Below are 26,858 nucleotides of genomic sequence, written 5' to 3'. Positions count from 1 at the left end.
CTGTAGCAGTGCCACCACACAGCGATTCGACTGCCAGGAACATAATTTCACAAAATACAGAAAATTGCTCAGAAATAGGGCATGATTGCAATTTAAGGGAAATGGTGCAGATAAATCCACTTTAATGGATCTGTTTAGTGTATGCAGAAACCTATGTACTTCATTATTTATTCTTTTTGGCTGGCTGATCTTTGGAAGAAGAAATTCAGGACTCTGGTTTTGTGGTTCAGCAACGTTGGGTGCACAATCTCTCAGTTTCTTTTAAAGGTAAATAATTGCAGTCCTGGAAAAGTCAGGTCTTATTAATAAACAAGGCAATTCAGACTCTCAGTGCATCTTGGATTTGAGTTAGCTAAATTGTCTCAGAGCTGTATGAAGTCCCCAGGGGGATTTTCATTTACAGAAAACCGTGCCAACACATGTAGGGGAAAAGCTGATGAGGCAGAAATAATCATCACCTGCTAATGACAAGTGGATGCAAACCAGACTGGCCTCTTAAGAGACCATCACTAAGATTGTCCTTTTGAAATAAGGCATTTCCTTCTAACAGAAGTTATGGAACTGGTCACAAGCCAACGTGAGATTGGAAAACAACCCACCAAAAAAACAGTGTGAGTTCTCTGTCCCCTGGGCAGCAGTGCAGGCATCTGCTCCATGGGTCTGATCACTTTCATGTGCTCATCTCTCTTCACTGTCGATGCCCCACATGACAATGCTCATCAGGGATGAAACTGGAGCAGAGTAGGGCTGACCATGGCTGCAGGGTGGTAGATTAACTTTTCAGTGTATTGTTCATTTTCAGCAAAGCTGCTCTTTGCTGTATTTTCCCATCTTGCCCAGGTTGGTTTCAACAGCAAAGTTATGCAGAAGAGTCTCCCACTTCCATCACTAGTAGTCACCAATGAATCCATTGTCACTGCTGCAGGAAAGACCCACGTGAAATCTTTGGCATGCCTTGTTTGGCTCTTAATGCACTTTGATTATGGCTTTACAATTAACTGGGAAGAGACGTTACAAAAATTTAGTCATTTATATCTTCAGAAAATATCACAAGAAAGACTCAGAGCAGGTGTGTTCTGTGTCCATATTCCCACATTACCAAGGAACATAACTTGTTCTAAAGAAATATTAAGTTGTTTTTTTGTGGCAGAGATGGAGCAGTAAGCAAAAGGCAATATTGTTCTCATCCAGAAGCTGATGATCAAGGAAAGTCAATGAAAGCTGCAGGGATGCTGTAAAGACACCAGATCTGCTTTCTGGCTGAGGGAGAGATGATGCAGTGCTTCCTCACTGTAGGTCACTGGGGAAAAGGGGAACAACTTCCCTTTCTTCACCCAGGCATGACTGGAGTCGTTAGCTGGGCAGGGAGGGGGGGAACAGAAAAGGGGAACCCTCGGCTGTCCGGGCTCAGGCAGGGACAAGGCTGCTGTGGGTGTGATTCGGGTGTAGCATCACAAGCATGAGCTCATGGGTGCAGCTGGGGTGGTGTCCCAGATTCCCAAAAAACACCCTCAGCCCAAGAAAGCCCCCCTGTTTGAGCTGGGTTGGTCTGTAGTGGTCAGGGGTAGGGTGGCATCCTGTGTTCAGTCGTGCCTCTGATCTTATCACATCCTCCTTTGCTACAGCACAATCAAACACAGCCAGGCTGCTCTGAGGCTTTCCAGCAAAGCCACAGGAGAAAAGCTCCCAGGAGCTCAGGCTTTCCCTAAACTGTGCTGATAGAAAATTCCGGTTTCAGATTAGTTTGCCTGGTTTTGGAACTGGCATGCTGCAATCTGAAATTCTCTCTGGGTTTTGTAAAATGGAGGCACCTGAGCACGAAGAATTAAATGATGGCCAGCCTGCTAATGCATTGCTCTGAAAGATGGTCTGAAACGATTGTGTGTTCAGAGGGGAAAAAAAAAAGAAAAAGAAAAAAAAAGCTGGCTTTTTTCTTTTCAGAAGTAGATCACAAAATTCTGGGCAGTGGCTTGTGAAAATTCCTGCCCAATTCTTACAGGTTTTGAGTTCTGTACTATGGGTTAAAATGTAATAAGATTAGATTTCCTAGGCTTCTGCTTTTAAATTTAGAGTGTTTTTTATGATTTTCGATTATTAGTGTTGGCAAAACTCTGTAATTTTTTGCCTACAGCAAAAGGCAAGTGTGTCTCTGCCAGCTGGGGCAGTTCCACCTAAGCCTGTTGTGCAGGATCTTTTTGATTAATAAATGTCTCCAGTCCCAAATATTCCTCAGTGGTGGTGAAGACCTACAAGTCTATTTTCTCCTTTCCCAAACGAGTAATTTTATTTTGTGACATTTGCAACTAGTGACTGCTTCTCCTTGCTGATCTGATGTAACCAGTGAGATTTCTTACAAGGGTTGTTATGAAATGGCTCGTGCTCACATACTTAATATTCTGAAGAAGGAGAACTTATTTGACCTGTGGATTTTTTTTTTGCCAAGCATGGAAAGAAAAAAGAAGAGCAGTAATTGTTTATCTAGGGAGCTTGAATTCGCTTTATATATTGTATTTTTTGCACACCAATTCTTTGCACTGCAGAATGGATATAGATCTGGTATAGTGAAGGATACAGCCATTTACATAGCATTATAGAAACTCCTGATTTTTCTTAAGTGATGGAGAATTGTTTTCCAGAGTGGTCATGAACTCTGGAAGCAGGTGTCAGCAAACTATTCTGGGTGCCAGCTTCTCTTAATAAAAAAAAGAGAGAAAATTCAAACAGAATCAAGAGAGAAAATGCAAAAGTACTGTGGGTGGGGAGATCGATTACATGTAAAGACATAAATTAACATATACTTTCAGGCTGTTTTGTCAGTGATGCTATATTTTTCAATACCTGTCGATGGCTTAATGTTATATAAAAGCATACATTTAATGGTGATGGGATAAAACAGAAAAAGAAAACTCCACTTTCAGGAAGGTTACAGAACCTCTGGGCTGGCATAGCTAAAACCGGAGAGAAAGAAAAAGCTTGTAGTGACAATTCTGTGATCAGTACATTATTTTCTGAACACGCCTTGCGGTTTGTTTTTTTTTCAGTGATTTTAATGCTAAATTTAAAAGGTTCCACCCTGCTTAATGCGGTGCCTTACTGTCATATGACAGTGAGTCTCGAGAGCTGACTGAAAAAAATTAAATGTGATAATTAAAACATTGTGATATCAGAAGTCATTCCAAAACCAGAAGTTTTGCATCAAAGAAACAGAAGATCAAATTTTCAGAAACTTTTGCTGTCATCTGCTGAAAATACACACTAGCGCTCTGTCTGTAAATGTCTCAGAAGGGACAAGGCTGAGCATGCTGGGGACTGCTCCATTGTGGTTTCATTCACGAAAACTATTTTTCATGTGCTTTTAAAAATAGTTGTGGTACTGCAAACTCACACCTCTAGTCACCCCAGAGAAGGGGGAATTCATGCCAGGGAATGTTTCTTTTTGTCTGTAGAACAATCCCATTAAAAAAAAAAATAAATAATAATAATAATCCATATTTTAAGAGTCTTTATTGCCCCTGGAGCAGTGGAAAAGCGATGCTGCCTTATTTATATCACTAGCGAGGAATGAATGTAGTTCTTGTCTGTGGGTGAATCCCAGTATCCGGGACACATATGCCTGCGGATGCAGGTGGCAATGGCACTGCTGCTCCTCATCTTCCACAGGCTGGGGATGTCTCACCCTGCGCTGGCAGCAGCAGAAAATGTGCAGCAGGGTGTGGGAGCCAGGTGAGCTCAAAAACGTCAGCTCTGCCTCCATTTAGGACAAGCCTGAAAGATGCCTTGCTCAGCCTATCCTATATAAATCTTAGAAGTTTACAGAGAAATAGTTATCCCCAGGACTCCTCTCCATTTCCAGTAGTAGCAGTCTTTTCCAGGGAGAGGAACACAGCTGTAGTGTTTGAGTTACTCTTTTTTTGTAGCCTGCCACCAGATGGAGTTCTTTTCCTAAAGAAGTCCGTCCAATTTCTTAAGGAAAGCCCATGGGTAGTCAATATTATTTCCTTGTTTTGTCACTTAAAATCATCCATTGACAATAACTTGTTAATAACTTGTTACTAGACTTTTATTGATTATTGTATTTATTGGGGTTTTCTTTGTTTGTTTTTGTGGTTTGTTAGTTTTGAGGGTGTTGTTGTTGTTGTTGTTTTTTGGGTTTTTGGGGTTTTTTTTTTTTGTGTTGGGTGGGCTTCGATTCTTAAGATTTTTCTGAGGGAGCTGTGAAAACCAGGCTGACACTTATAGACCTTCCTATTTAACAAAGCTAGAATTCTAAAAGATTAATTTTACTTCGTGTCTCAGGTCAGCTGGAGCTGGGAAAAGAGGTGAAAATCAGTGTACAGTGGATTTGTATTTAAACTGATTCTTGATCTTGGAAATTTTAATAACAGAATAAGTGAGCGGATACAAGCAGCCTCCCGGGCTGGAGATCCTGAAAATGCATTGACATGTAGCTACACAACAGGTAACAGGAGCTGAGTCCAGTTAACTCCAAAGTCTCAATTTATTTGAGTTTTGGTCGATAGTAAATAGCATTTGCTGCTCTCTTAGAGCTGTCTCAGAAGTAAAAGCCATTGTGCTGGGTCACCAGGGTCAAACACCAGCACCAGCCACACCCAGCAGAGCAGGAGCCTGTTCCCATGGCCCTGGCAGGATTCCTTGGTGCTGTAAATGAGGATTTACTTCCCGGCTGATCCCTCTGCCAGCCTTGGACCGAGCTGCCTGGGCACGGTGCCCGGCGTGCCCGGTGCTGCGGAGCTTTTGTGGCTGAAGAAACCGCTGGACTGATTTCTCGGGAGAAATAATTCTCTGGAGCAGCTGGAGGCTACAGCCCCTTGAGCACGTTTGAAGGGAATATCGCTGATGGAGGATATTAAAACCTCGCACATACTCAGGTGGCTAATGCTGCTCTGTCTCCCTGAGTCCTACAGTTTCTCACTTCCCTGCTTTGTGGGTCAGATGCTCCGAAGCCAATTTACATCAATTCCTGGCACTGTTTTTAAAGGAAGCAAGGGGGAACAGCGTGAAGTCTCACTTTCTGCCAACAACAGGAAGCGCCCGCTCTTTGTCAGGCAGCTTGTTTCAGCCATCCCTTGTGTTGGGCCAGCACATTTCTGGACTGCAGATTTGGTTTTCCACACAGCACGGCTTTGCCAATCCTTGGAAAGGCAGCGTCACGGAGCGGCAGCGGGGACGGTCGGGGAAAAGCCCGATGCTGCGGCTGCAATTCCCGTCTCCCAAGGGAGCGTTCATTAAAGAGCAGCCGCCCGAGGGGAGGGAAATGCTGATAACATTTCTCCCTGCCTCTGTCCCGCGGGTCTGGGAGCTGCTGAAATCCCGCTGGGGGTGGTGGCTGCGGGAGTCTCCTCCTGCTGACCCCTGTGCAACACAGCTGTCCTGCACAGACACGCGGGGAAGAGCTGCGCTCTGCGGTCCTCTACTTAATTTTTGTGCCCAAAGCAGGCCAAGGTACCCTGTGGGGTCCAGAAACTTGCTGTGTAGTTTTTTTGAGATGATCACAGATCAATCCAAAATCCCTATTTAATTTCTTTCTCCTGATACGCAATTAAAATTGAAACTGATATGAGACTACCATAAAGAAAACATGGTATCTCTGTAATATCCATCTTTGGGGCAGCTCTTTCCAGGCCCGCTTTTTGTGCACTGATTGCATGTGACGATTGTACTATTTTTTACGTTGTATTTTTTCCTTATCACTGCTGCAAAACTTTTTAGAAAGCTCACTGCAGAAGCCAGTGTTTCTTACACCTACCTTCACCCCTCCCAGTGTTTTCCTGGTGCAGAGGCAGGCTGTCTAAAGAAGCCAAGAAGTGCAATTTCCTGAAGAAATTATTTTTTGTATCTTAACGCCTCCCCACCCCCAAATACTTCTTTTATCTTGTATAAATTTCTTTTCACGTCCCTGCTGCCACCACCAAACCTCCTGGCATTTGTTTCTTCTATGCATTTCCTTCCTAGCCCCAAGCTAGCAAACTTGTCAGGGCGTCCCGTGGGGCTGAGTGGCTCCAGCCTCTCCCTCTTCCCCCTGCCCTGAAGGCTTTAACTTGCTTAGCACTAAGGCAGTCCTGGGATGGAGAAGAATCCTGGTACAATATTCATGACACAAAATTATGGAAGTAGCACGAGACTTGGTAGCAAAAGCATGAAGCAGAGTAAGATGTGGAAATGATGGGGTTTGAGTCGAATATTTCCCTGATTGCAAAGGAAATTAGGCAAGCAGTTTATACAGGAGAAGCAGAACCAAAAGGAAAGCTCTTCGCTTTCCCCCTCTGCACAGTGTTTCTCCAGAGAAGCTGTGGTGATCCTGCAAAGTTAGACAAGGAGGGTGTAACAAGTTCTTCCCTATTTTCTGGAAATCCCACCCTCTTTCCACAGCTTATCTGAAGTTTCTATTTTGCACGTTCCTATTTGTGCAAAGTTTGGGTGAGCCTCATCTTTTCGGTTGCAAATGAGCCTCTAACTAAAGCCCTCATAGGCCGTTGTTTTTTTTTTGTTTTTTTTTTTTTTAAAGTTTCTTCCCTGACATTGTTGGGAGGGCAAAAGGGGTAATTTTGTGTTGTGTTTTTGAAGGCTTAGAAAAGCATCCCAACTTCTTAAATCAGTTGGTCACCATAAAAGAGGTATTTGAGAACAGTACATATCCATAGAAAAACTGAGAGAGGGCCTACAGGGCTGTGCACCAGACAGAGAGGCCCTGTCCCAACATTGTTTTCTTTTGTTATCTGTGCATCATTTAAAGACATTTGCAAGGCAAAAGCTGTCTAACTTCAACAACTAATCATGGAACAGATTATGTGTCTTGGTCAAAATTTTCAGTGAATTTAGACAACTTAAGATGTTTTTGTTAACAAATAAGTGGAAGGAAAACTGGTAGCTCTAGTTAAAAAGATATAAACTATGGAATATTTTGAATTAGACAGATATGTAGTATTTACACATATAGTACATGTGCCCACACACATGCTTTGATGTAATGTAAAGCCTGACTTCTTAGTCCTGTGGCCTTTTTTCAATTCTTAGCTGTTAGTACAAGGGTCTGCAAGTGGGGTTTCCTGAGTTTACTGTCCACCAAAGAGGAAGCATAATCTGTGGCTGGAGAAAAAACAAGTGTTAGGAGACCTGGCTGCCAATCTTGATTTTGTCAAAAACCTATTGCACGAGCTTGCATGAGGAATTCAGGGAACATTTTGTACTTCAATTTCCCTTTATGGGAAGGATGTTATTTCACACTAGTGCTGCTGTTTACAGCCTTTCAGAACAAGTATCTTGAATTTTGGAAACTATAGAATAAACATAAGATAACAGGAAGAAATTATATCACTTTTTGGTTCAAAGTAATTTCCACTTGTAATCTTAGGCACATAGACACACACTCATCCTGAAGTCAACAGAGCTACACACCTACTGTACTGGAAACAAAAATGGATATTCTCCAGAACTCTGTACCTCCAGAGAACGAGATAGTCAATTTTTTTTTTAATTAATTACAGCATCAAAGGAATTGTTGAAAAGGACTTAAGCCACACAATTCTCTGTTTTTCAGGTGTTGAAAACAAAAAGGAAGTGTGAATGTGTAGTGGGAACATCTGTGGGGGCTGCCTGGATTTGGCAGGGGTGGAGGGTGGGGAGTTGTCACTAAGATCCAAATGGGAGAATAGTTTTAGTCCAGAAATTGATTTCAGGTTTTAAGGATAATCAAGAGAAGAGGACAACTCTCCCACACTATAGTAGGCACTGTAATAGGCACGCAGCCATTAAGAAAAGTGGAAATATTTTTCCCCCTGAAATGCACTGGGTTTGGCTTTTCTTAATTCTGTGGTAATAGCCCTTATGGTAGAGAGTAATTTCTTTGCTGCTGAACTTGATATGTTAATTTTTCCACCCAATCTTCTACTACCCTTCATTTCCCATCTGGTCTGCCTATCACTTCTGGTACATTTCCTCCTACCTTCAATGACCAACGAGCTATCAAGAAATAGTTAATGAAACTCAGGCAGATGGCTGTAGTCACCTTCTCCTGGGTTTTGGAATTTTGCTGAAAATGCTTAATTTTAGATGACTTGTTCTATTAATACATGCATTTCATTGTTTTCCTAAAACCGCTCAAGTTTTTCTTCCTCTGCTCTTTCTGCTGATCAGGATTCCACCTTTCTTTAAAGGTCAATTAAACGTGATGGAGCTGTGACTCAGGGAGAAGCAGCTGCAGGGTCTGTTGGTGCTGGGTGCTCCTCAAGAGCCTGAGTATTCTCACTTAGCTTCACCCTAGTTCCTGCAGAAGAAATTCTCTTGTCAGGTACTATCAAACTATCATAATATAATTACAATGTACCTTATAAGACTGGTTGGTGTCTCAGCCTCGATTACAGAGGGGTGGCAAGACAGATGTTTCCAAAGCAGAAGTAACCATTCTAATTTGTACCAATACTTAATGAGTCCAAAAACCCCCTCTGTACATGTGAGTGCTCAGCACAATTCCCATGTGCATTTGCTAGACTATGCAAATAAAACATTATCTATATTATTAGCCAGGAACTAAGTGACTGGATGCAAAGCAAAAATACAGAGTTTGTGAATGTTCCAGAGCTGGACTTGGGGAGTAAATCACTTATGTGCTTGCTAAAAAAAAAAAAAAAAAAAAAAAAAAAAAAAAGTGAAATTAATGTAACAGAAATATGTTTTTGGCAAGTATTTAAACCCTCTTCTTTTTCTTCAACACGATGGAGAGTAGGTCTATATTCTGTCTCATGGCTACAATGAAGAATCTCTGTAAGGTGATAAAGGTATATTTTTGCATACTGCAGCTATCAGTGAAATAAACCTGGAGTGTTTGAATCCAGATTTGAACAGCCCTTAATGTTAAGAGCTTTGTGGATCACCCTTCTGATTTGTATGACATATTAAGGCTGTAGTTTTTTTAATCCTTGTCAATGCAACAGGGACACTATAAAGTAAAAGCTATAGCCAAATTGACGTTACTATTTCCTTTGAGAAAAAATAGGGAGGAATAGAAAAAGAAAAACCCCTCTTTTACTTGTAATACACATCCCATCTATGTTTTAAAGTGTCCCCTCAATACTCAGGTTATTTTCTCAGTTATTTTGGTAAAGTGCATGCAGGGCTGGCAGGTGCAAAGGCACAAGTTGGTGAGGCTTTGCAGCCAGAGGCTCTCCTATCCCTGCTCCCCCAGGCAGATGGTCTTTCCCCATGAAGGAATGCCAGGCTCCTCTGGAGCATCCTCTGGGATGTTAGCCCAGGCTCATGGTATCCAGTATCCAGGCTCTATGAGTTTTGGTGCATGCAGACAGAGGAGATGAGCTCAAGGTCTGTTCTGCTGCTTGTTGAAAAGTTTATGGACTTCAGATTGAAAATCAGAGCGTGCTGAAATTGGTCACTAAAATGTCAACTGACTGAGCAGAGGTCAGAGTTTTAGCCCTGAAAGCTTCAGTGGAGACCTGAGGACTCCCACCAGAGGTTTCCCTAGAAGAAAGCTGAGAGCAACCCCAGGCAAGCAGTAGGGTCACATTTAAGATTTAATCTGGTTGAACCTTGAGTGGGAAACAAGAAGTGAAAACTGTCAACTGTGCCCAGATCCATTCAGATCACTTCTAGGGACAGTTTTGATACCAAATTATCCTTGTTATGCAAAGTTCCTCACCAACCGGCTGGTTCCCAGTTATGCATGGGGAGAAGCGGTGGCCACATCTGCTTCCCGTTTTGCCGTTTCGGAGACGAGCCATCTGTTTGGCCTCATCCCGAACAGCCTGCTTGGGGCTGATTAACTTCCTCACCCCCACCAGCCCCTGGCTCACTGTCTGCTGCAAGGTGTAGATTTTTTTTCTACTTTTTTCTTTTTTTCTTCTCTAACTGCTCATAAACCAGAACCTTCACTTCTCTCCCAAGGGACAGGAAGGCGTTGGTTTGTGTGATTTGCAGCCACACCAGTGGCAGGAACAGCAGCAGCTGCCCTCTATCATTCACGTTTCATATGTGTGGTCGGGACAGATAAAACCAGGAATTGTTCCATGTCCTGGGATGGCTTTAAAGCAGTGAGACCTTTCTCTATATGGAAAGACAAAAAAAAAAAAAAAAAAGTAATAGTAAATGCAGCAGAAATCTTGCTGCAGTTGTAACAGGGATCTGTTCATTTGGCAAGAGCGGGGTTTCAGTCATGCTTGTGCAGCCTTTTTTTTTTTTGTTGTTTAAATGTCATTAACTCCTGTTGTCTGAAGCCTGGCTTTGGATTTCTCACTTCCATCTATCCCATTTTCAGCGAAACTTCACAAATTTTTGTCCTTCCTGTTTTCTGCATGACCATCTTATGGCCATTAAAGCAGGATTTCAGAAATGCTGCATGTCTGCTGCTGCCAGTGACTTCAGCAGCCCTGAAAAGTCAAAGTCTGTGTGGCCAAAATAAAGAAGCTTCAAAATTCAGAAATTGGGATAATGGATGGCCTGTTAAGATTAAGACTCCTGTTGCCTATTACAGGCCAGGTCTGAGGAATTTTTGTCTTTCATGATGCATTTTGACCAGAATTTGTTCTCATGTATAATTTTCTTTCCAGACAAGAAGCTTCCTGTGTTTCGTGCTGGTGGACGCAGCCTGGCTGGCCCATGGCAGGGAAGGATGCCCTGGAGATCTGACCCACAAGAGAGACATGAACAGTTTGTTCAGAAATCAAATATTCTGATTTTCCAGTTGCCACATTTTCAGATTTAAAATTGTTGGTGCTGCTGCTGAAACATGAAGCTTTCAGTGAAAGCTTTTCCTTTATTTTTGACCATCTCATAAGCTGATAAAAGCAGTGCAATAGCTCAGTGTATTGGCAAAGTCAGGAGCATTTCTAACTCCTTTTCCCCAAGTAGGATGTTGAGTGATTCTCTCTCTCTCTCACACACACACACACACAGACAGACAGACAGACATACACACACACACACACGGTATCAAAAAGCCAGGAAATTGTTACATTATTAGATCCACGTGCTCCAGGTCTGGCTCTGAGTTATCATTTTGGTATCTCTAAAATATTTGTGTGTCTTTTAGTATATTTCTTGATTTCAAAAACATTGTTTGTTGAGCACAGGTTAATGCTGTTTTGGTGTTTTCATGCCAATGTATGGATTGGGAAGCCTGAAGGAGGCTGAAAATAATCACCCCTGGTAGCTGTAGGTTTTGTCTGTGTGACAATTTGTATCTTGCCACCTGCCACAGTTTCTGATGTAATTTAATCAAGCTATTGGATTAGGAAAAAATAGAAATATGTTGATTGGAAGGAAGTCTTTGAAATGTAATAGATAAGAGACCCAGAACAGATTTTTAGGTACAAACTTGCATTTAAGTCTGTGGATGTCTCTAGCTCAAGGATTTAATAACACTGATTGAGAATATTACATTTGGTCTACTTATGTGTTCATTATTATTATTATTATTATTATCATCATCATCATTTAACAGATCATATTTGCTTTAGAGAAAAGTCACCAGCTGAAACATAAATCTTAGTTTGTTTCATTTGCTGAGAACCAGCTATGATGGGGAACAAAGAAATTAGTATGTTAGTTCCTTCTTATATTATGTAGTCATAGTTTATGATGAAACTATACCACAAAAACTTAAGGAACTTAAGGAAAATTTAGATTTTGGGAACCCATGAAATAGTTAATTGCAATACCATTAGGGTTTGTTTTGACGTTAATTTTTTTAAAATCTCATTTTGTTCATAATAATACAGTTTAACAAATGGAAATATTTTTGAAACTTTATAAATGTTGCCTTTTCTGAGCAAAACACTGATTCTTGTTTGCATCAAATATGTGATGTGAAATTTACTGTGCTAGAATCCAAAGGAAACAGGGACACCCGCAGAGAAATCACCTTTGTTATGGCAAATAGTAGAAATAATTTCTCAGTGTTTTATTTTGAATTACCATGACTCTCCATGCAGAAGTAATTGTGTTCTGTAATGACTTCATCTGGCTGGTGGGAGGGAAGGGTGCGAGGAGAGGCTGGAGGGAAAGCACTTCTCAAAATCGGCTGCTTGCAGGACCTGGGTGATTGGGATGGGCAGGGACACTCGGGATAGCAGCAGCCACTTCAGGGCCTGATCTTCACTGGAGCTGAATGGGCAAGGCTGCCTCGAGTAGGGGGTGAGGGCAGGGTGGTGACACAGCCTGGCTTTTTTTGGCCACGGAGTTTGACGGGTGGACTCTCCCTGGTGCAAGGACAACATGGATGGGCTCCCAATGGGGCTCTGTCTACCTGCACCTCACCTCACTCTGTGTCCCCTCCCACACAGACACCACCCACAGACACAGAGCCTCCCGCTGTGCCCAACGCCTCCTTCACCCACCAGGAGAGCCACAAAAATATTCTGGGGCTTGGGGTTTTTATCTTGTTTTCTTGTCTCAAAAGATACATCTCAGTTTGCAGACATAATTTAATAACATTTCCAATTTTTATGAAATTGCTTTTTTTAAATACAATATTCTCAAAGAAAATGAAGTTACAATATAAAACCACAGAGAAAAAAAAAGGTGTAAATACAACTTCTTCTATTAGAAAAGGCAGTGCCTGGGGAAGGAATGGGAAGCAATTATTTTTTACTTTTTAAAACAGATATAAACTTAAAAACCACTCACATATTTACTCCTTTTAAAGGTCAACTAAGCCATATCAGGGTATTGCACCATAGCAAAAAAAGAGAAAAAAGATTACACTAAACTTTTCTGAGGGCACAGTTTGTTTCAATGCACACAGACACAACATCCTATATTCATGCCATCCTTGCATATGTTCATAAATAAAATTACTGAACCACTTGTTCCTAAACAAATTGAAGATGATTTTGTGCAAAAGAGAAAAAAAAAAAACACTGGAAAACAGGAAACCTAAAAAAAACCTTTAGTGAACAGAGAATGCCATTTGCTCTGCCTTTAGACTATGCCCTGATACACTGTGTCTTAATATACTTACTTATACTACTGTACTGTTTATTATACAACATCAACATATTCTCTTATAGTATAAATAAGAAAACTCCAGAGCCAGGAAACAAACCCACTGTGAGTGCCAGTGCATCATCAATGTCATACAAACCATTTTAGATATATATACACATACAAATGTATATAAACTATTAATGATACACAAAGCCACAGAGAGGGCATGTGCATGTCAACAAGAGGAGAGACACAGGGACTCAGACATGTGTGTGTGCACAGAGATGTGGTGAAGGTAGCAAACCTACCCAGGAATCAGAAATCACCTTTCAAAGCTGTGTTTGAGGCACACTCGAACTCTGCTGGAGCTGTGATTGTTTACACGGTACACGAACGTGGCTTCACTTGTGTCGGCTTTTGGTAAAAGTAAAGAAACAAAACCACTTGAGTGAGCTGCTGTCCCCCTCCCCTGTATAGCTGGGGGAGCCTTAAAATGAAGAGTGGAAAAAAATTATGACATGGGGTACATAGTGACCTATACCTAAGAAGAACAGGAAGGAGCTCTAAGAGCAATAAAAGCAGAACATTTCTGTAAAGCCAATGTCTGATCTCACACAGGACATTGCAGCAGGGCTTGGAAATTACTTTGTCCCCTCTAATTTGGCATCAATCAAAATAGAGAGGGGTAAAAACAGCTGAATGTATCCCTACCAGCTATGAAAAATGAACCCATTCCAACTGTACTTAAAGAAAGGTAAAAAATTAAAGGAAACTCACCCATATAAGTTACCCCTTACAAAGTCCTTTTCAGATCATTCCTATACAAAATATTTGGCAACACATTGTTGCCAGGTACAGTCTGTCTTGAAGCTGAATATGTAGCAGGCATTCATGATGAGACCATGGCTTGGGCATGAAAGTGGCCAGGGATTCCTTGTGCCCACCCCTCGTGCAGCCTCTTGGGCTGGAAGGTAAAAAGCAGTAACATCTCAGCTGAGTTATAGTGTGGGAGTAGAGGGCATCGATAAACACCCTCAAGGCAACTGAGTTTTAATGTGGGAACAGAGGTGATCACCCTGGGCTCCATAGTTCACACTGCTCATTTTTGGGGGATAACTTGTGCTAGTAATGTGTGTGTTTTCCCTGCTGTGGATGTATGCACTGGTCTGTGGGCATTCCTACACAGCATTCACCTGTGCTGACAAAGCCACCGCCTTGTCAGGCTCTCCTGCATGTTCAGTGTAAAAACACTGCCATGCCCACGTGTCCAGTGAAGCAAGTGCCTCACAGCTGGCATGAACCTCAAGCCAAGGTTTGAGGTTGTACAAGCACACATTTGTGATTCATTTTTTCATCAGTGTCCTTCCTCAGCTTCAGTGTTGTTGCTCCTGACCTACACCTGCAAAAGTGAAAGCAGAAGAAGGAACTCGACATGCCTATAATAGTATGTGTTATATAGGAAATGTTTATCAAATATAGCTGCAAATGTAGTATCAGGCCACACTGGCCCAGGTACTAGCAGTTCATGGTCCCATCCAATCTGTTTTATAGTAAATATGTGTGCTTGCATGCACTTGTGAATGGAAAATGTGAAAATGTATGACAAGACTGCTAGTCTTGTTGAGTATTTGACTGCGTTTTCTGCAAAATATCCTTTCCTTATTCAGAGTGGAAGTATTCATATATTAAGTTAATAAGATGGGTTATTTTTATGAATGTTGCCCAGGACATACTGCAGCACCAATGACAGATTTTTATGCAGCTGCAAAAATTTTATTTTTGCCCAGTCTTAAAGCATGAGGGTGTTCAGGGAGAGAAATGAAATATTTGGAAGAGAAAGCTAAGCAGAAGCTTAAAAAAGAGATTTTTTATCAGATGTGTTTGGAGTTAAAATCTATTTGTCATAAAAATTTGGATTCTAACTGAAGCTAGAGTACCTGCAGCAGAACCCACCACGGAGAAAGATTTTGGTGGACTTTTCTGCAAAGTGCTGTAGCTTCTGGTCTCCATTCTGCAAAACTCAACATTTTTTATATCTTAAGATTAGTTCCACTGAAGTAAAAGTAACTCAAAACACTTAATGAAATGACTGGTTGGATAGGAAGTAAAGGCTCTCCACACCTTCGTGGGCCTTGGTCCCTCATTAAATGGCAAATGCCAGGAAAAAATAAGACGGCTGCAAATTTTGACTGGCTGGTTTAATTAATCTCAGTGCTTTAAAAATAATCAAGTGCAACACTTATGAGTAGAGCCACAAAATTTACAAGAGGACATCTTCTGTGTAAGCAGAATGGGATTTTTTTATATCCAAGAGAGGGACATTTGGATATTTTCCAGACAGTTTGAAAAGATGAAAAATGTGCTTAAGGAGACTGTCCACACATATACCTATCTACTTTCTCAACTGTACATCATACTTTTCTAAATAACTAAAGCTTTAAAGAGAAAGAAAAATTAAATACATTGTAACTTTTATATGCAGCGAAATGAGGGGTTGCTTAACAAAAAGTGGGGGTTTATTGGATAGGAAGAGAAAATATTTATTCTTCAAAGAAGAACCAACAATACCCTTTTTCTATACATTAAATGCAATTCATACTTCACAGAATATATTACAAGGGTGTTTCTTCTGTCTTTTGCATTCCTGCTCACCTGCCAAGTGACACGAACAAGGCATGTTGTGCTATCAATACCAGAAGCACCCTTGCAGGTGGATATGTTTACTTCCTACCACCAACGCAACTCATAACCTTCTGGCTGCGGGGGACCTCATCCACCCCAGCTGTCCATGAAGTTATCTGAGATGGGTCCCTCCATCTTTAGTTGAGATCAATCTTCTCCAAAGAGTCAAATAATACCAGAAATCAAAAAAACCACACATTTCATAGAAGAGCCCTATGCTCAGGGTGTTGAGAGAGAAAGCCTAGCCACTGCTGCCTGTTGTGTCCTTGTCGTGTGGAGCATTCTGCACGTGGTTAAGAGTTCTGGCAAGAGGGGCTTGCAAGAAGCATCAATTCAGGGAAGGGCTTTCAGCTATGTGACTACAAAAGCTCTACTTACATTACCAAAGGTTTTTGGTGATCAAACATTTTCAGTAAAAACTCATTTTAGAAAACTGAGTTGCAATGCATGCTACGAAAATGAAATCCCTGTTCTTGTGGGAGAACATTGCTGAACTTCTGATTCTCTTGTGATTTTTACTGTCCAGCTGACTTTTGTTTTGTTGCTGTCATGGCTCGTACAGCTCCAGTAATGCAGCTGTTGAGGCTTGATCTGTGCCAGTGTTTTAACCCATGTGGAAACGGTGCTCCCCTCGAGTTATGTGGGAAGAGAATTCGTACCTGTCCTGGCTGTGGTAGCCACACATGTTGCATTCAAAAGGATCACGGAACCCGTGGCAGCCCATATGGATTGTATACATCACATGATCCAAGAAAAGGACTCGACAGTGTTCACACTTGTAAACCCTTACTTGCTCCCCATTACTGCTGATCACTTTGAAAGCATCCTGGGAATTGTCAGTACCCGCTCGCAAGACATCGTATTGCCTGTTTTCTTCTTTTATTGAGATGCCATTTCTTGCATGGGCACCTATGTGGTTTGTCAGGTAGATCAAACCACTGCGCTCCTCATTATTGCTCTCTGTATCTGTTGAGTCTTGGCAGCTGTTGCTGGGAGAGACATCTCGTTCAGAGGAGACAGACTTGGCTTTGGAAAGCAGCAACAAGTTTTCCACCGCACTGTCCTGAGGGAGGTTGGAGCGAATCTGATTGTCCCCGAGAGGTTTGTGGAGCTGATACATGGGGCTGATGACGGGCACCACCTCAGAGCCACCCGGTGGTGTCTGGACGAGGGGACGCAGGGACTCTGCCCCCAGGTAACTGATGGCGTTGTTGATGGCCTGGTCGATCACGTGTGTCTGCATGAGTTCGTTCTCCTTCTCGTAGTTGAGGCTGGCATCGTATGGAAGATCGGGCAAACATTTGTCACCTGCAGTGAAAAGCAGTGAGGAGTTAGAGGGTTGATTGCTACAGTTCTCTAATACAGCTGCTCAGAGAAGTAGTGGGTTGGTGGTCTGTTTTAGCATGCAAAGTAATTTGAGGGCTTTGGAAAAGCAAATGGATGAAAGAAATTCTGGAAATAATTATACAGGTTCTCAAGGGAGCTGCAGAGCTAATGCTTGGTCATGTCTTTCTCCTTTCTCACTGAAGTCCCTCACCTGCCTCCTACAGTGAGCAGAGACATTGCCTTTGTGGCTGGCGAAGCCGGTGTGCCCACACAACCTGATGCTTCAGAGCATGAAGCACATTATCTATATTTTTACCTAAAGTATTACATTCTTAGACTGGAAATTGTATGGTTTAGTTTCAGACCTTCAGTTTCTTAGAAATAACCCACATCAGCAATGTGATCATATATATGTAATTTTGCAAAAAAATCAATAAAAACCTTATCTTTTGTATTGCCACCATCCCCACATACCTACCATAAGCCATGTCAGACACATTGCCAGAAGCTACCCATGTTCCTAAATATTTTGTGTCAAAAAGTTGTTCTGTACAGGAGTAACCTAGAATCATGTAAAAAATTTAAGTGCATTTGTAGTTGGAGCATATTTTTCCTACAAGGTAGAAGGCCCTATCCAGAGCAAGATTGCTTGTTACAGGTAAGTTTGATTCTGATGGGATGCCAAAAGTAAGGGGTAAATCTATAATTTTTTTTTACTCACTGCACTAATGTATATTTAGCTGGATATCCCAGTATTGAACATTGAGTTTCACTAAAACTTCCTCCAAATTACTGGACAGATAGCAAAACATAGAAGGCAAAAGTTAGGAGTGGGAAAAACTATTTAAATGCACAGATGCTGATTTTATGAACTTGAAGAGTCTTTTCTAACAGTGTAAACCATGAAAGTTATACCAGGCCCTTAATAAACTCATGCAAATATAAAGAGGTAAAAGATTTTCACAGGTTCCTATTGATGCCTTAAGTTTTAAGTTTTCCTATTCTCCTTGGATGTGCTTTTCTGATGTGCTAGGGTGATGAACACAAAACAGTCCTATTCCAGTTAAGAACTCAAGGACAGTTTCTCCAAACTTCAGGCCCTAAGCACAAACTACGTGGAAATGTGGAGGGTGGGTTCATGCAAATGAACCAGAACCCATAAAAGTGTGAGATTTTGTGACCAACCCCTCCTTTGCTTCCATCTCGGAGCCATCCAGGGCAGGGGCCACGACTGTGGCACTCATTCTGCTAGGGTGTGGCTTTTGTAGGCCTTTCGTAGGCCTCTCAATAAATACCCATTTTATTCCCCTTAACTCTGTGTGTGGCCTCTGTTCCAGCTCCTCAAGGCATCACTATGGTCTACTGTTGATAGTCTGGATGGATTTTCTTGCTCTTCAGATCTTGGGAAACACTAAAAGCCACAAACATCTCTGTGAGATGCTGTCACCATTTCCTGATCAACATAAAATTTACTGGAAGGTCTTGGAAAGTCCTAATTTGTCAAAAGAAATTATAACATAAGCATGGAAATTTTACCAGATCTGCACATTAACTTATCAACAATTTTCCACCCAGTTTCTACTCAGATTGACCATTCAAAGTGAGTGAGGATACTAAAAACCTTCTAGCATGACACTTTTGCAATGATGGGGCAAAAGTGTAGGAAATCCTGCGGTCTACATTTCCCACAAGATATGGTTTCATACCAGTTCCATGCTCTGCAAGCAGAGAAAGAAATACCCTGAGCATTGCTCAAGTTCCTATGGGAGATGTAGGGTACAGATACCTTCTAGCTGCTATGCTACACAAGCTTCCAGTTCCTCTTGTTTTCTTTCCCAATCGTTCTGCCAATTTAGGCTGCATTCTTTTTTTATCCTTTAGAATGTTATACTTTTCAGGTAGACTTGCCTAAGTTTAAAAATAGGCATTGTAAAAGACTCTTGAATTAAATACAGAAAAACTCTCCTAACATGCATGTATACACTTTATTCAAGAATGAATAAATGAAGCCAAAATCATTCATATTCCATGGGCACTGCACACCACTGAAAAATGCGATTGATCTTCATTATAAACAAAATTTTGAGCATCCAGAAGACATGATTTTAATATCTGTTTCTTGGGTAGTATTTGCTTTATGTAGCATAACTGTTTGGTAGTTGTGCTGAGAGGATCAAGTGTTCATAAGAAAAATTTGTTTCCATGCAAAGTGTCTGAATCAGATACAAAGCTAAAGTAGGCAGGTACCATTTCTATATCTGGGCAGTGCAGTAATACTTGCACTCATTAAAAATAATAGCTCATTTCTGTGGTTATTAGAGCATAAGTAAATTAAACTGCTAATGGTTTGATGCACTTCAAGGTTTGCACTGCTCAGGATTCTGTAGCAGGTACTTAAACAGTAAAAATGCACTCAGTGCATGTGGGCATCTTTTCTCTTAATGTTTTTTAATCCCATTCTTGGCTATTCTTTTAAACATTATAACCATATGTCAACTTTTCATGCAGTTCTCTCTCTCTGTTTTGGATGGCCCAGTTCTTCTGGGTTTGGGAACTATTCCAGTCTGGAATACAGAGAGAATTTTACAGGTAACTGGTTGAATTTGTTGAACAATCTAATTTTTGAAAGGTAATTAGTTTAGTCTTGAGAAAAACTAGTGAAGCAGAAGACACTCCATCCCTTATGTGAAGGATGCCATTTGCTCCTTCTCCCTGTATTTCAGCACAGGTTTTGAACGACATGATAATCTACAGGAGCAATAAACATGTTTTAGTACCCAAAGCTCTCCTCACCAGCCAGTTCAGCCTTGCATTAGTCAGGAATTTTTCTATTGTATGAAGCAGCAGATGAGGATTGGAAAGGAAAGGATTTGGGAGCATTTTCTTGTTATAAAAGTTTTTCCTTTGGAAGATTAGCAAATTTCCATAAATATTTGCTGTCAGTAGGTTGTCTTTTTCTACACTGCACCCTGAAAAACTGACAGGAAACTCTGCCCTCCTAAAACTCATAGTTAAATTGGCTGTCTTTACTGTTTCTCAGGGTGAACAAAGAAAAAGAGAAAAAAATAGCCAGTCCACAGCCAAGGATACTTGCTAGTACCTTTTAAATTTTAGCACTTCTGGTGTTCCTGGAACTTTCATAGAATTAGTATCATGCCTAATGCAAACAGTTACTAGGGTGTCTAAACTGGTCTGGTTGGTCTTACATATATATGATAATTGATATATTTTTGTATCTATCTCTACTACAACTTTTGCCCTTTTATAAGCATAAGCATTTCTTATCCTTGACTACTTTCTAGAACTGTTGTCTTTGGACTTGAAAAAAGCCTTGGAATTTAATTTAAAACCTTTTGGTACACCTCCTGACATAGCTGAAACTCCCCTTTCCTCATCTAGGAAATACTAATTTTCCTTTCATCCCTGTCTCCTTGTTGAAGAAAATACATTTGCATTTTCTGTCCTATAAACTGGCCCTTTTTTTGCCTCGACTTTTGACTGAAGACCTTCTTAATGTGCAGTTTATTTCAGAGACTTTAATCTAATTGTCTCATATAGAATAATATTTTTTTAAATGTACAGAGAATTAAAAAAGAACCTAGCTAAATACGCGTATATGCTGTCCTCTGATCTCCCATATTTTTATTTATTGAAGACTAACCTTACATAACTGACAAAATATTGTCCGTGGATCTCACAAAACTGGCGTAATCCCTACTTAGCACAGGCAGACTAAACAGCCTTCATTTTTATAGGCTTCATGTCAAAATTTTCATTGTTAAGACAAGAACTGCTACATGTAAATGGGCATGAAGTTTTTGCATCATTCATAGAATATACACAGAGGTCCTTTCACTTAGCTACTGTTTGCAGACATATCAATCTGGGCTGTAAAAATGAACAGATTTTATCAAAGGCTGAAGAATATTACCCAGTCTATGTTCAACTATTCACAAATGCTTTCAGAAACACCAATATGCCCAGATCTGAATGTCATTCAATAATTCAATAAAATAACTCTGAAAGTGTGGTAAAATGCTATCCCAACAGAATATATATCCCAATAGGATATCCCTATTCCTATCTTCAGGTTCTTAAGGCAACTTCCAGAACCTGTCCAGATTTTGTGATGATCTGGTCCATAAGCTTTTAAAAAGGCAGGAAAAAGACTTAAAACTGATCTTCAGATGTGAAAAATTAAACATGCAGAAATTTATGCTGGAGATTTTTAGTTATTTTCTTCCCCCAGCACATCTCTGTATCTGCTTCTATAGAGATACATATCGTTAATTTAGCGAAACAAGTAAAATTATAAAGCAAACGTAAAAATGTTGTGATTTTTTAGGGGGCTTTGTGTTATTTTATTTTTAGGAGACAGCAAACGTTTAACTCTTACCAACAAATTTCTGAGGCATAGAGCTCTTACGTTTGGCGACGTTACTTGCTAGTCTATCCAGCACGAGGGCTCTTTCTGACCCTATCTTGCACAGGTCGTCAGCCATCTCACTCTGGTTACTTTCGTCTTTTATGACTGAAATCAAATGACATCAGAAGGGTTAGGCAGGTTCCATTTTAATGGAACTGTTGTCTTAGGTTATTGTTTCTCAGTCAATGTCTTTTAGCTCCCAAGAAGCTGGATGAAGGAGCTCAGCATATGAGACACAGGACAGTTCTGACTCTCCGTAACAAATTCCCTTGCACTGATTAATCTATGTACATGCTCATGTTTTCCTCATTTAGGACACAAAAATGAGATAGCAACTGTAAGGTTTCTGCCTGTAAGTCACATAATCGCTCCACCCTTGTTCTACAGCCACTCTGCATTTCTGTGAATAAATGAGGTCCTAATTTTATCCTGGACACAAAGCATTTCATCTTTCCACTCTCCCACTAAAACCCCCTGCAATGTCCTTCTGCCCCTCTCCCAGTGAAACTCCCTGTATGATAATTGCTTCTCCAGCAGGAAAAATGGATAAACTTCTCAACATCAGAAGTAGAAGATGTATTTGCAAGCTACACCAGCCCTTGTTTCCAGCCCCTTTTATTCCATAGAAAATATTTCAATTCTTCCTTGATGCTATTTTAGATTTTAACAATTTTAATTGATAAAATCACACCTTCAGTGGAACACTGATTTCCAATACTCAAGCCTGTTTCCCAATCTCCTGCTGCTGCTGAGACTCTGCAGAATTAGGAGCTTAACTGTGAGGCTCTAGGAAAAGGAGACTATTTCCCTTTCAGTACTTTTTACTTCAGTATTTTCCTGAAGAAACAAAAGGGATGTATGAAAATGCATTGTCAAAACAATGACTGTGAAAATGGTATGGAAAGGTATTTCTGACTTTCAGCATTCAAGGGGAAGGTGAATGCACTGAGATCACAGCACAACTGTTTTGGTGGTGGGTTTTTTGCTTGTGGGGTTTGGGGTTTTTTTGTTTGTCTGTCAAGGGAGAAAAAGGGGTTAATTTTACTTTCATCTGCTACTAAGATATGGACATTTTCCCTGAACTTTTGAGTTGCTATTAAAGGAAGACACAAAAGATTATTTTTATACTTTGATTCTTTGAGCTGTTTCAATTAAGTGCCCCACTCTGGTATATTTTTCCTTCTGTGCCTGCTGAGAATTTGTTTTATCACTAGATTTACTGGTTCAAAGGACCCATTTCTCTGGTAACTGGGTGTTTCTCAATAGCTGAGAACACATCGTTGTGATCCAATGTTATTCTGGCAATATACCACAGCCATAAAAGGATGACTGTGAAAATTTTGTTGTTCCTGAAATATATGAAATCAGGTCTGATGGATAATTGTGAAGAGCAGGTGAAGTGTCCTATTCAACAGTGCCCTGTAACCTAACTGAGAAGTACACAACTGGTTCTTGAGTCCCTGCTGCAGCAGCACATACTGCAGTTACAGTGATAGTGAAAATGAAAATGCCAATGCCAGTTACATGGCGTTTCATGGAATTATGTTCCAGCCCCATAAGACACTAAAGATTGTAACCAATACAGGAAATGAGAAGAATTTAGTCGTGAAGGTGCAGAAGAGTAAAGAGTGTTTATGGTACATAGCCACCATTGAACAAGCACACCAGCAGCACCTTGTGCTGACCAAGGCTTCCAGGTACCACCAGGAAGATGGTTTAAGGTTTAATGTTTTAAGGCAGACATTCAACAGGGACACAAAAGACTGAATATTTAGTTAAAAGTTGAAATTATCAAGAAATATCTGTTTAGGATATTATAACATTCCTTTTCTGATCAGTTCAAGAGAGAGTGAGTCATGTATTCAATAGTCAAACTTTCAAACTTCTAAAACTGTTATTAAAAAGAGGGCAAATTGAATCATGTACTAATCCCCAGTGCTTGCAACTGAAACCCTCTGAAGTTCGCTACCAAATGAGTAACTATGTCTCTAAAATTTGGTGTCTGTGAAAAAAAATCATTTTATCATTTCAAACAAAAATTCCCAGTGACTCAAGAACTGTAATTGACCCTTTAAAAACTTCATAAACTACTTCTCCTGATGTTTTATTTAAGCCTGTAAGACTTTAGCACACTTCCACTCAACTCAAATGCAAAACTACAGGTAATATTTCTAAGATAAGAACTTCACATGGACAGTGAGATTATAGTCCTCTAAAATAAGAATTTTTTCCATAAAATTAATCAGGTTTCAATTTTGTGTTATATTCCCTTCTCTTAAAGAGAGAAAACAAAAGTTAAAATGTAAGTACAATCTCCTGTTCCTCGTCTTACTTCCTTTTACTCTCTTTCCCTTATTTAAGTTCTTTCTTTCTCAATTATATTTGTGAGATTTACAAGGTGATGGAAAGCTTCTACAAGTTTAGGTTTTTTCTACTGACATTTTTTCTATGTATACTGCCAAGTATTTTAAAAATGCTGTAAAAAGCAATCTTGCAGTGGGAGAATGTCAAATCAGATGCTTTAGCAGATATTTTCTGTACTAGCTTTTTCTGAGGCTGGGGGAAATGAAGTCCAAATAATGGCTCTAACAGATCCACATCACACCTTTAAATAGTTTAAGAACAGTGATATAGTTACTTGCTTTGCTAGATATATCATAGAATACAGTAAAATTCACAGGACATCCACTCATTCTCAGCTGTTCTTTCTACATTTTCATAATGAAAAAATACTAGGAAAAATGCAGGAAATTTTCATTTTTTTAGAACTGCACAGAACTGATTTGTTAACTGATGACTAAATTTCTTTAAGAGTCAAGTCTTTGGCTGTATATGAGCTTTAAACCCTTTAGTTAATTTAATTTTTTTCTAATTTGCAAAAGCAGTGATATTATGTCAAATATGGACTATACATGAATACAAGAATATACAAGAAGAAATATATATATTTTAATGTACATACAAGAAGTGATTCTTTCAAAGCATTAATTAATTCCTCAAGCTTTTATTCCACTGAGTTATTAGATATTTAGTTGTAAGCTAGTGCAAGCTCTCCTGTCACGATTTGATGTAAACAAGGGTCAGTCTCCAAAACAGTTTCATTTCTTATTAAAGTTTATGATTCCTGACATGAGTTTCACCTTACTAAGAGTTTCGTAGTAGTTCAGCTCATTCACATAGATTTTCAAATTCAGTGTGCAGGCACTTAAATCCATGTGCCAGACACTGAAGACTGAAATCCCAAACCAGAATATTTGCTTCTAAATCCTGTCACTTCTTTAAGAAATAAGTATTGCTGCTTACTGTATATTATTACATTGAGGTTTTCTATTCATATATTCTGCAACCCCTCAATAAAATTAGAAGGGGCGCTGCTCTAACATGCTGTCTGCAGAAGCATCTCAGTTGTATTCACTGCTATCATTATGTGCATATACTTTACATTATTTGATAGCATGTAAAAACATATCAGGTTCTGTACAGATATAAAATATTAAATGAAGCATCATTGCAAAGAGGGCAGAGACAACTTTCCAGTTTTGCCATTTGACAAACTAAATAGCATATACTGACAGGATTAAAAAGGTACGCAGGAAATGGAACTTACTGGCTATGTTTAAACTCCACCAGAGAAGCTGGATCTTCTCCATCTAAAACTGCACATGCAAGACCACTTTGTATGGCTAATTACTGTGATCAATCCCATACAGATCTTCTGGATCTTTGTTAAAAAAAAAAATCCAAGCACCAATATTTGCTTGCTCTCTTTCTGGGCATAGTTCTTTGATATTCTCCAATAAATGGACTTTACCTTCATCATTACACTAGTCTCAACACAGGTCCTTACCTCCCCCCAGTTTTCTTTCAAGGGGAAGCTTGGGAAGAAGGTTGTCAACAAATTTTTAGCTGTTCTGGACTGTCTCAAGTCAAACTGCCTAAATTAAATATCTCTGGCTTTATGTCCTCTTGCTTGGCAGAGTGAGATCAAAGCCAGATAGCTCTTTCTTGTTAGATTAGTTGGTCCCAGTGGTCAAGTAAGCCCTTTAAGCTGTGCCTGGGAAGGGGAGGAGATGTGCAGCCCTATCTAGAACACCGGAATTAACTCTTTATTAAAAATACATCCACAAGTGTATTGCAATACAAGCCTCCAAGAGAAAGCAGTGAGGTGATGTAGCCATATTGTCTTGAGATGACAAACTGATGTTTTCCAGGCCTTGCAAGTGTTTTGCTACATGTTTGAACTGCACTTTGGCTTTTTATTGGAGCTAAACAAAGTGAAAAAACAGCCAAATATTTATCAAATAAAGAATAAATCCAGACACAGTATCATACACGTGAGGTATATGGGTGACTCCAAAGCAAAAGTTGCCACAAATGGTACTACTGATTCTTTTGCACTCTGTTCTCTGCATTTATGACAGGACAGCAGTATTCCCCAAATAGACACTTTTATTACCTGGATAGATGCTGCTTGAGAGATTCATGGTTTGAAGGTAGTTATGGCAGCGTTCTTTATGTTCTTCCAAAGAGCTGCGCTGCTTGTAACTGCGACCACAGTATCCACACTTATGGGGTTTGCCAACTGGAGAAAACACAATTCATTATGAGATTCAGATGAGGCATTCAACAGCATATTAGCAATAGTAAGGACAAAAGACAAAAAGCCCACCCCAAAAATAAAGCCATGCTGTGGTGAAGGAAGATTTCGTCAATTTAAAAATCTAAGTGAAAAACAACTAATGATAAACTGGTTGTATATCTTTACATCAACAGGCCAATTCTATGGGTGCTGCAAACTGATTTTAGATGATTCAGATCAGATAAAGACTGTGACATTAAATCTTTTAAAACAACATCTACACAGGTTAGAAACTGAGACACCTTCAAAAGTCTGGGAGCAGTTTCTTTAGTGTCCAGTGGCACAGAGACTGCCAGTGGATGAACTGGTGGTGTAGGTAGAGACTTGGTTGGCTGGAGGTCAATTCTGGTGTAAACAGAACCAGCTCAACTCTTTTAAGACAATCTTAGATTTTGAGTGTTTTCTGCTTGAGGAAATTCAACATAAATGGCATGAAAATGTATTTTCTATATTACACCAATCCGGATCTAGCTAGTTCTAGGAATTTTTCACCAACAATAGTTTTCTGTGTACCGGACTTGAATTTTGACAAGATTGTCACTTTATATGTGATTTCACAATTTTAGATAGTTATACAGTTCAATTTCTGAATTTTATTTACAGATTCTTAGGTGAAAATCAGATTGAGACATCCAACTTGTTTTTTAATGTATTGGTGTCAATTTGCTAATTGCTTGAACTAATCATTATGTATAATTTAGGCATTGCCTCTTTCACTACGGAATCCTCACAGTTTACTAACAATGTCTAGGTGAGATTTCATATATATATACATGAAAAGCTATGTTTCAAATTGTGCATCCATGAAAATCAATAACAACAAGGGAGAAG

General features: G+C 40.0%; 1 protein-coding gene across 8 annotated transcripts in view; it reads right to left on the bottom strand.

Annotated features, from left to right (window-relative positions):
• Positions 1-12,448: 12,448 nt before the first annotated feature.
• Positions 12,449-26,858, bottom strand: part of IKZF1 (IKAROS family zinc finger 1) — a 69,725-nt gene continuing 55,315 nt past the window's right edge. For 6 of the 8 annotated variants that reach the window (XM_088171289.1, XM_088171329.1, XM_088171293.1 and 3 more), the window contains 3 exons: positions 25,845-25,970; positions 21,359-21,493; positions 12,449-16,944 (listed from right to left, as the gene is read on the bottom strand). In XM_088171289.1, the coding sequence (XP_088027415.1) occupies positions 16,241-16,944; positions 21,359-21,493; positions 25,845-25,970 (965 nt within the window). In that variant the 3' untranslated portion in view covers positions 12,449-16,240. The remainder of the gene's footprint in view (positions 16,945-21,358; positions 21,494-25,844; positions 25,971-26,858) is intronic. The other 2 variants (XM_088171311.1, XM_088171322.1) reach the window with 1 other exon arrangement.

This window comes from Sturnus vulgaris, chromosome 1 (genome assembly GCF_052056855.1).
Source record: "Sturnus vulgaris isolate bStuVul1 chromosome 1, bStuVul1.hap1, whole genome shotgun sequence".
Taxonomy (NCBI): domain Eukaryota; kingdom Metazoa; phylum Chordata; class Aves; order Passeriformes; family Sturnidae; genus Sturnus; species Sturnus vulgaris.
This window is presented reverse-complemented; position numbering and strand designations above follow the sequence as displayed.